Source organism: Antechinus flavipes, chromosome 1, assembly GCF_016432865.1.
Source record: "Antechinus flavipes isolate AdamAnt ecotype Samford, QLD, Australia chromosome 1, AdamAnt_v2, whole genome shotgun sequence".
Lineage (NCBI taxonomy): Eukaryota > Metazoa > Chordata > Mammalia > Dasyuromorphia > Dasyuridae > Antechinus > Antechinus flavipes.
In genome coordinates this window covers 443867072-443877843 of record NC_067398.1, presented here as the reverse complement: position 1 = coordinate 443877843, position 10772 = coordinate 443867072, and the positions used below count along the sequence as shown (strand labels likewise).

At 32.2% G+C, this 10772-nt stretch overlaps 1 protein-coding gene across 1 annotated transcript in view; it reads left to right on the top strand.

The window, feature by feature from the left end:
- Window positions 1–10772, top strand: part of LOC127546520 (zinc finger homeobox protein 4-like) — a 115107-nt gene that overhangs the window by 23455 nt on the left and 80880 nt on the right. The window contains exons 2-3 of the mRNA XM_051973587.1: window positions 1–129; window positions 1054–1556. The exon at window positions 1–129 is cut by the window's left edge and continues 2504 nt beyond it. Coding sequence (XP_051829547.1) covers window positions 1–129; window positions 1054–1556 — 632 coding nt within the window. The remainder of the gene's footprint in view (window positions 130–1053; window positions 1557–10772) is intronic.

Genomic DNA, 10772 nt, shown 5'->3' with positions numbered 1-10772 from the left:
ATCAGTACTACCTAGCCCAGAACATAGGCCTCACTGGAATGAAACTGGAAAACCCTGCAGACCCCCAAATGATGATCAATCCATTTCAGCTTGATCCAGCAACAGCAGCAGCTTTGGCACCAGGACTTGGTTAGTATCTATTTGTTTCTCATGATGTGGTTATCCGTCTCCCCTTCTCTCTCATTATTGTTAGTTTTCAGTGATTAGGCTCAATCTTTAAAACTAGTTTAAATCATAAATTTTGATTGGATAAGATGACCTCACTGCTGAATGATAAATGCTAAGAATCAGATGGAAGTTTAACAAAAAGGACTTTCCCCTTAATCTAAATAATCAAATCATTTCTGCTTCTACTTTAAAATTAATGTAATATTAGAGAGAAAGTAATTAAGAGATAAATGAGGAAATAGGGTGAGTAAACTTTATGTTCCTCCCTTAGTTGATTAAAAATGGCTTATTTGTATTAAATACTTTCAGATGTTTATATAATATTAAGAAACTGTAACTTCCTTAAAATGCTGAAATTGAAATAGAATTGGTTTTAAGAAGTCATATCATCATCTTCATATTATTATTAAAACATATTTTAAAGTCTCTAACTCCAGATCATTAAACTGGTAAAAAAAATTACATATTTATGTGTATGTATAAATATATAGTTATGTATCATACATATGTAGTAGACTATTATCGGCTTATAAGATATGATATAAGATATAACATCATATAATAAATAGTGTTTATATAAATTAATCTAAGACTCTCAAATTACAAGAGAATTTTTGTTACTTTATTGATCAACTTTCTTGCCTTTGAAAATACAAATTTCAGAATGACATCATGCCCAATAGGAGTAATTAAAGCTATCTGAGGAGGGAATTTAGAAGTTGAAAGGGATGATTGTAATTGATCCTGATTCAATCCTATTACAGCTTTTTATAGTTTAAGCTCTAGAGAAAGCAAACTCCTTGTCAAGACTTTATTTTACAGATTCCTTTGTGTGTACTATGTTTTCTGGTCTCTATTTTCCCTTTTAATTTTTTTTTCCTGTAGTAAATAATGAGCTGCCGCCTGAAATCCGGCTTGCCAGTGGTCAGCTAATGGGTGATGACCTGTCCCTCCTTACTGCAGGAGAGCTGTCACCTTATATCAGTGACCCAGCGCTGAAGCTATTCCAGTGTGCTGTTTGCAACAAATTCACCTCTGACAGCCTGGAGGCCCTAAGTGTACATGTGAGCAGTGAACGCTCTCTCCCTGAAGAGGAGTGGAGGGCTGTAATTGGAGACATCTACCAGTGCAAGCTCTGTAACTACAACACTCAGCTCAAAGCCAACTTTCAGCTTCACTGCAAGACTGACAAACATATGCAGAAATATCAACTGGTGGCTCATATTAAAGAAGGGGGCAAAACGAATGAGTGGAGGCTGAAGTGTATCGCCATTGGCAACCCGGTTCACCTAAAATGTAACGCCTGTGACTACTACACCAACAGTGTGGATAAATTGCGCTTACATACCACCAATCACAGGCACGAGGCAGCCCTGAAACTATACAAGGTAAGCAGTGACATCCATTTCAGTTGGCACAAAGTAGAGAAGGAAATTAACTGTTTCAAAGCTTGCAGCACAAACCTTTAAGGAAAGAACAAATTAAAGAATGGAGTAACATGTTTTCTGGTTAACAGTACTAAAACCATACTTCTTAGTCATGGTACATGGAATTTGAAGAATTTATTCAGGGAAACTATTTTATGTCCAATTACATGTGTTTCTTTAGTACCAATTGGATCCTTAGCTTCCCAAGATAAAATTACTTTTCCATATAGTTTCATAGATGATATGATTTGTTTAGTTTCCTTTTTTTTTAAGTGGCAACTTTGTTACTAGATACTTATTGACTGGGAGAAAATGGGGTTGGAGGGTAGAAGGGAAAATCCATGTTCTGAGTCAGGAAAGACATCATCTTTTGGCATATGAGCCTGTTGACAAACATAATCTATCAAAACATGACTGTTCTCCTCCGTGTTCACAGTAACACAGAGTAAACATACATTCACAGAGCATTATTAGAAAGTGTTCAAAAGTAAACACTGTCATCATTTCACATGCTTCTATCCCAAGCCAGTCTTGATTTTTTTTCAGACGTTAAAGGGTGTGGTATCAACAAATATGTTCAGAATATGGCAAATATATTTTTATCTTTACTGGAAAAGACTATGCAGATGTGATGAATATGTGTAAGTGATGAACACCATTTATTACATAACTTGTCATGACTTTTTCCAAACCCTAATTACTGGGTAATTTATTCTCTGCAGTGTGTTTACTGGATTGGCTTGATTGTCTTGGTTCATATACAAATGTAACACATCCATTTCTATGATGAATAACTTTGTAACTTATTAAAAACTTCTTTTGTCTAGAGGATATTAAAATTCAGGAAATATTGCAAACCATTAGTCATTGTAACAAGCTCTAAATATGATTACAAAATCCATTTTGCAAGTGTTATCTATTGATTTATACTAGAAATCAGTGATAACTAAACTATCAGGAGTCAACTACTGATTATAATACCTATGCTTTTTCAAGTTATATTTTTTTAAAAAGCATACAAGAGAGGACAAACTGTGGATTTCTCCTTAGATACAAACATTCTTAATTTTGTTGGTTTAGTTCTATTTGTGAAACTAGGATTTTGGTGGTTTTTTTGTTTTTTGTTTTTGTTTTCCATTTGATGTTTTATAGGACATAGAAATACTATGTTTGAATTTGTATTGTCTTTCTTTTGATACTGGTGTTTTATAGGTCAGGAATGACAGTATTAGGGTTGGCTTTTAGTATTTGAAATAAGGTCTCAACATAAAATGGAAGTTTTCTAAATTTATGCTATTAAAAATAAAATACAAAGGCGGAATTGTATTATACTTCAGTGATATTGGTTAATTGATGAAAGTTTATAAATGTCTTTTTATTGCTAGTTCAAAGTATTAAAACTCTCAGAATATCTAGGAGAATAAAAATATTAATTTTGTATAAATAATAGCTCTAGGCCCTAGGAGTCATATAGAATATTCATGAACTGTGTTTACACTCAAGCAGCTAACTCCTCTAACAATTAAGTTAACATGCTTGGCATATAAGATGGAAATGTGCAAAACTTTCCACTTTATTAATATCATATGGAAACATGAAGAATGGTGATGTTTTCTTTTTTCTTAAATTTTTTTTTGAAGGTGTCTTACTTGGATAGAATAATAGAATGTCAAAGTTGGAAGGAATCTTGGAGATCAGGCCAGTGCAATCCTTTCATTTTAGAGAGGAATGAATAGTTGCTTACAGTGATTGACCATTCTTTATGGAAGTTGCTTTCATAAATTTCACTGCAGGAACAGTTTGCTATTGTCTTTGAATGTTTACCAACTCATGAAGGGCTAAAGAGGATGACTGTTTGCAAGCATAGATTTCAAAGGTATTAGGGAAATCAAAACTTGTCTGGTGGAAAAGTAACTGACTACTCTTAGGCAAATAGTTTTGTTTTTACAATATTGCAAAGAAAAAAGTTTGTCCTGCCTCTCCTGCATTATTCATTTTATTATGAATTTAAAAAAAATGTCTAACTTTCCTAGTAATGCATCTTTTAATTACATCTCCTAGTATAGTAATGCCAGTAGCAGGGTGGGGGGTGAGCAGGGAGGGAGCAGTCTTTGCTTTCAATGAATACAGTTTATATTGTGGCTTTTTGGTGGGGGGAACCCTCATATTTAGACTGTTAGAATTTGGTATTAGAAAATCAAGCCATAATAATTTACAGTATCCAACAAGAAGTATTTAGTAACTACTACTAAAGGAAAAAAATATTCCATAGCAACCAAATGCATTTTCATTTATTAGGAAGAAAAGTTGGAGTTTTCTAGGTTTGGAAAGCTTCAGTGTTAATGATGGTGTTATACATATCATTATAAGTGTACCTCTATCCTTATATTATATATATTTGTACATCACTACTTATCAACGCCATTTTAAAGGTGTCATTTGTTCTCCTTTTGAATGGTGCCTGTGTGGCAGCCCAACATGAAATCATTGCCAAGCAAATCAAGGACAAGAGAAACAGCAAGCTTAGTTGCTCTGTGCCCCCAAAATGTAATTGGCTGATATGTAATGTTAATTTTAATTGAGAAAATCTGGACAATAACAAGAAAAGCAATAATTATAACAGAAAAATATGGAGAAAATATTTAAATAAGACAAAGTAGTTTGTGAGCTTCTGATTTAATGATCTGTAATTACATGAGTTCAAGTATTGAATTCACAATGATATTCACATACTAACAGTTAAATTTTAAAGAAAAAAATTAAGAATTAGTATTTACCAAAAGCAAATATTGAGTTATAAGTAAACTCCTTTTTTTCCTTATTGACAACATATTGATTTAGAACACTATAAAGACTAATTTGTCAGTTCAATTTAACTAGATTACCTCTTATGTTCTCCAACTAAAATGGCATTACCTTAAAGATGTGTGTGACCTAATTCTAGTTTAAGAAGGTTAAAGGTTAAAGGTTAGTGCTAAAGCATCATCTGCCTAGCTGCTTAACTTTAAAATGATCAATTTAATGAAAATCTGTTTTACAGATGGTGTTTTAATGTCTTTGGCAGGATTTAGGCAGCTTAAACATTAGACGCATGCTAGTAAAAATTATTTCTTTATTTGACCAGAAAAACACCTTTTCTTTTATGTTTAAGGTAAAAGGCATGTGGGATATGGTATTTTGGCAAAAGACCCAGAGGCACGAAGTGTTGATGATCTTTCCATATGGACTTAAAAACAGAATACCTTTATGTCTGTTGCTAACGATGACAAAAAATAAAAATAAGCATAGCTGTATTCAGGTTTTGGCAATAATATATTTAATTTGAATTTGCTTATTTATATTTTTTAAAAGGAAAAGCAATTTTGGTCAAAACCTTTATTTAAAAAAAACACTTTTTATTTTACGGTAGAACTTTCTGAAGTACAAAGCATTGTATTTTTCTAATGTAAAAAGAAAGTACCAGTTAGGTGAGTTTTCCTCTATTAAAACTGAAAACAAAGTTGAATCTTGAAATAAAACTTAGACAAAAGGAACTTAGGATCACCTGATTTTGATTTCAACTTTTTCATGAATACATTTAAAGCAAAATTGATAAGAACCAATTACAGAAATATATTTTGCTTCATTAACAAATCTATTTTATATTTTTAGGAATTTCTTAAGTTTTTAATGTATGAGTGCTTTCAACTTAATAGTTTTCCAAATTCAGTTGCATTGGTTTAATGGCAAACATAAGCATATCAATAACATGTCTGTTAATTTTCCCATCACTGTTTTCCCCATAGTCCCTAGTAGACTGACCTTCACATATTCAGCACGCAAATATTTGATTAATGAATAAATCAATAAGTAAAAATGTTTTCCGACAGAATAAATCATCTATTTTTATAACAACAATTATGTGTTCTCTATATCACAAATGATAATAAATGTTTCCAAAGAGACCAACAACAACAAAAAAATAATAATAACAAATACACAATTCTAGACAGTTAAACTAAAAGAACAAAGGAGGCTTTTGCAACATTTTACAGGTTGGATTTACAGTCCAGCCTTCTGTCAGTTGGGGTCAAGAATTTTCATGGTGAGCTGTTTGGCTCTTTGCTCTCTATGCAGGAAATGCAAATACCATGCAATATCTGCTTTTCGACTGAACCTATATATTTTTCTAAAGTGAAGTGTCCACTAATTTTTTTCCTTCAAAATCAAAACCTTAATTACAGTACAATTTTCTCCCCAATTACCTTTTATATATATAGGGGAGAAGTGAAATAGACTACTCTGTTTGGATTCCATAATGCTATTTGCATATTTCTATTTTAAATCAACTGGAAATAGTGAATTCATAGATTGCCTCTATCATGAACAAAAGAAGTCCAAGTGGAATTTAATCCCTAGGTAACTTTATAGTGAAACAATCTCCTAAGGAACATTTTTGGGGTTTTCTCATTATCCATATGATGGATGAAAAACTAGGGTTAAGAACTAGAAATTGAGGACCAAGAGAGAATGAGAGAAAGTATGTTGGAGAAAGAATGTGAGAAAAGAAAATCTAAGTGGAACAATTAGTTACAAACATCTTATTAGCTTTTTCTAATATGGAACAATGATAACCTGATCAGTTTAGAATTAACAGGGAGTCACAAGTATTTTCATTTCAATAAACTTATTTCTAAGTTTGTAATTCAAAATCAAATATACCAGATATGTGCCATTCCAATTATTAAACTGTCACTGTCCCAGTATGATGGCAAAAGAGGTCACGAGATTGTGTAGTATGTATTTGCATAAAAATCATTGTGCAGAAGGAAATTGGAATATGTCTATGAATTTAAGAAACCAAAAACATATTTCACTTAATCTTATTGCAGTCATTTGTTTAGATGAAGAAAACTGTTTTCAGAGATAAATAAAAGTTATTCTCTGCTGCTAAATATTAACCTAACTATGGAAATTATTGCCATTTTTATTAGTTTCAGATTTATGTTCACTTCAAGGTTGAAATGTAGTGTGAAATTTAATTAAGCAAAATCCAGCATTTGGATTTTTTTTTTAAAAAGAAATTGTAATTCAAATTATTTTATTGTTTTATTATGTCCAAAGATAAGTAGAATTTTGAAATAATATTTTCTATCCTGGGACAATATGTGTAGACCTAATACTTACACATAAAGTCAAATAAATATTTAGCTAATAGCAACTTATAAATTATTGTTTTTTTTTTTTCAATAATAATGTAATTGGTTAGCTCTGATCCTTTTATCTGCTTCTGTTTTTTTTTTTAATGAAACTTTTGCTATGACATGTCTTTATAGAATAAAAGAATTAATTCAATATAGGCACTTTTTTCCCAAAGGCCAGGTAGTATATTGTGTTATGTCTGAGGAATGTTATTTACAACTTTCATTCATCCAACACACTTTTATTTAGTACTTACATATATGAAACACTGTGCTAGGCACTTGAAATATGAAGGCAAAAGCAATCCTTGACTTCAAGAAGCTTATATTACACCAAGAGGAAATAGTCTATATAAGAAAATAAAACATACAAAATAATAGGCAGGCTGGGAAAAGGTCCACTATCAATTGAAGGGAATCCTGAAAGGGCATTTATAGAAGATTGGCACTTGAGTTAACCTTGAAGGAAATTGGTCATCCTAACAGGTATGAGGAGAAGAGGAAGATCATACTTTTCATGTGGCTGTATGTGCAAAGATTTAGAAATGAAAGATCTTTGTACAAGGAATAGCAATTAGGCCAGTTTAGCTGAAGAATATAAGTGCAAGAAGGTGAATATACCTGACAAGGTAGACTGAAGTCAGATTGTAAAAGACTTTTAAACAATAAAGTTTGCATTTTGTGGTAACAGGGAGCTACTGGAAATTCTGGAGAATTTCCTACTAGAGTAGGAAAATGAAATGGTCAGACTTGTGTGTTAAATCTATCTTTTGGTAGCTGTGCAAAGGTTGAATCAAAGTGTAGTGTGTGTGTGTGTGTGTGTGTGTGTGTGTATATAATTGCAGAAAGTTATTGCAGAATTATAACTTAGAAATAATAAGTACATAAATAGGGAGGTGCTGATGTGAGTGGAGTAAGAAATACTGTGTAGGTAGAATTCACAAGACAATACTGATTAAATATAGCACATGAAAAAAGATGAATAATCAATGATAACTACTAGATCGAGAATTTAAGTGAATAGAATAGGAGAAAGAGGCAAGTTCAAAAGTTTGAAAGGAGTAATTTTATGGGCAGACATGAAAAAGAATTTTGGTTTTAGAAGTATAGAAAAATGTCTTTATATACACATGTATGAGGTTTTATGCATATATATATATATACATAGAGATAAATATTAAAGCTTATATTAGGTATAAGTACAATAGGTTACCTGCTATACTACTGTACCCAATCCAAAGAAGTAAAAATATTTTTTGGGGTCAAAATAATGTATTTAGTCTCAAGTCAAATTGTAAAGCTAGGTAAAGTTGGTTACTGGAATACTACCCTCACTCATGTCCTGTTAGCATTCTTCCATCTTCTTCCAAGATATCCAGTGTTTTTATACTATTTACTGATATTCCAAAAGATTTTCTTCTATCCTTATAGTATCTGTCCCAGACCTTCCCTCCCCAAATATCTCAGATCTTTTCTTTTCCTTCTTATTCCCTATTTCTTTAATTAGGATGTGTGATCAATGTGATTACACAGGAAAATGTGACTAACATAGATTTACTAAATGTAACTTCTCTTTGGACTTAATTTCTTTAATAAAATATATATGAATCAATATCAATTTCCAATTTATAAGAATATTATGGAAAAAAGACAATGCTCTTTACCTATTTTTCCCAACCTTCCTACTAAACAAGCCAAAAAATAGAAGTAAGCATTACTTCTTCTTTTTTAGTTGCCAAATCTTATAATTTCTTTTTCTGTAGCATTCCTTGCCTATTTCCTGTTCTCTCCACTCCCAAAATAACCACCCTATCTGCCTTAGTTTTCGTCTTACTCTAATCTATCCTCTACAATTACCAACATGATTCTGCATAGTTCTGACTACATTACTACAGTGGCTCTCCATTACCTCAGGTATTCAATGTAAGCTCTTCAATTTAGCCCCTTCATATTTTTATATTCTTTTAACACATTGTTGCCTTTTTGTACACTGTATAATGAAGCTCTGTTGGCCTATTTGCTGTTACTTATATATGAAAATCTATCTGTTGTCTGTGACTTTATACTGGTATATCATGCCTGCAATATTCTTGCCCCCTCTTTCTGACTTTTAACATGACTTTTTTTTACACTTAGCTCAAGTAAATATATGTATGTGTATGTGTGTGTGTATATATATATGTATATATATACACACACACATACACTTCACCTTCTGAAGTAATGCTTTTCAGGTCCCTCTACTTCTAGTACCATCCTTTCTAAGGTCACCCCCAATGTCCTTTGTATTCCTCTTTTAGGTACTAATTTATGTATATGTTGGCTCTCCTGTTATACAAGCTCCTTGAGGACAGGGATTGTGTTTTTGCCTTACTTTGTATTAGCAAAGCTTAATACAATGTCCTGTAAGTTTTTGTTATTCAGTTGTTTTTTCATGTCCAACTTTTATGATCCCATAGACAATAGAATGCCAATTTTCTTAGCAAATGGCACTGAAATGGTTTCCATTTCCTTGTTCAATGAATTAAGGCAAACAAGATTAAGTGACTTGTCCAGGGATACACAGCTAGTAAGTGTCTGATCCATATTTGAATTTAGGTCTTCACAGTTCCAAGTCCAACACTCTATATACTGAGCATCTAGTTGCCTAGTAATAGCAAATGCATAATAAATACTTGTTGATTGATTGTGATTCCCTCCCCTCACACCATAGATCACTTTATGTCTTTGTTTGAGGAATGTAACCTTAATGACAGTGATTTTATAACCAGAATTTATAAAACACTTTGTCTACATACCTATCTAAGAATGGCATTTGGGGAACTGAGGCAAATATGCTGCTAGAAAATAAATTACCTTATTTCTCTGATTTGTTATTCTACTTTTTGTTGGGGAAAGAGGATCAATCATCCACCACTCATTAATGCAAATGAGTGTTATGATGCTGTGTAGTGATGCAATTCAGTCATATGTTAACCAGGCCCCATATTGATGAAAGGGTCTTGGCCCAGAGTGGAGGAAGGAGGAGCTGGTATGTGCAGAACAACCATGAACCTGCTTCTATAACATCTGGTTTCTTTGGGCTTTACTGTACATATTTCACATCAAGTTCACTTTCAGGCTGAACCCACACTCCAGCATAAGGCAAAGTGAAGTAGAGATTCAGAAGACTCATATTGTGGGAATTCAAATCAGACCTCATATACTTACTAGTTTTGTTACTCTAGGCAAGTCATTTAATCCTTTTTAACTCAGTTTCCCATCTATAAAATGAGCTGGAGAAGGAAATGACAAATAACTTCAAGATATTTACCAAGAAAAACTGAGTTTACCAAGAAAAGACTACATGACTGCAAATGATTCAACAATAATAACAACACAGTCTATTTCAAAATAGAGACTATATAGTAAGATAGAAAAAGAAAAGAATTTGGAATTAGATCACTTGAGTTCAAATTTTGGTTTTTCTGCTTACTGCCTATTGTATTTTATCTTAGGCTAATCAAGTAAATTACTCAGGCCTCTTTTTTTTATCTTTAAAATGAAAAGATTTGACTAAATCATAGGTTCATGAATTTGAAAATGGGACATAAGGTCCAGATAAAAGCTATTAAAAGCCTAGAAGATCACTGTCGTGTTCTCTTCCTCTATCCCTTAAATGGGATATTGCTCATTTAATGTCACTCTTTCATTTTGTTCATGAAAAACTGAGGCAAAGGGAGTTGAAGTTTTTTGTCTATCTATAAATGATATCTATAAATGAGTTCCAACATCTTTTCTAGTCTCTTCTAATTTATGAGAGTATGAATTTTACAAATCATTCCAACTACAACTTTAGATCAAAGCAATTCAATTTTAGTCCAATTTAACAGATCGGAGTTCAGAAGGATTGTGGTTGGTTATTTCAGTGGTGAAACAAAAACACACTTATACAATTTGTTCCATTGCCACACCAAGGTAAAAAGACCAATCCAACCTGCTTTTTCTAAAATTAGAG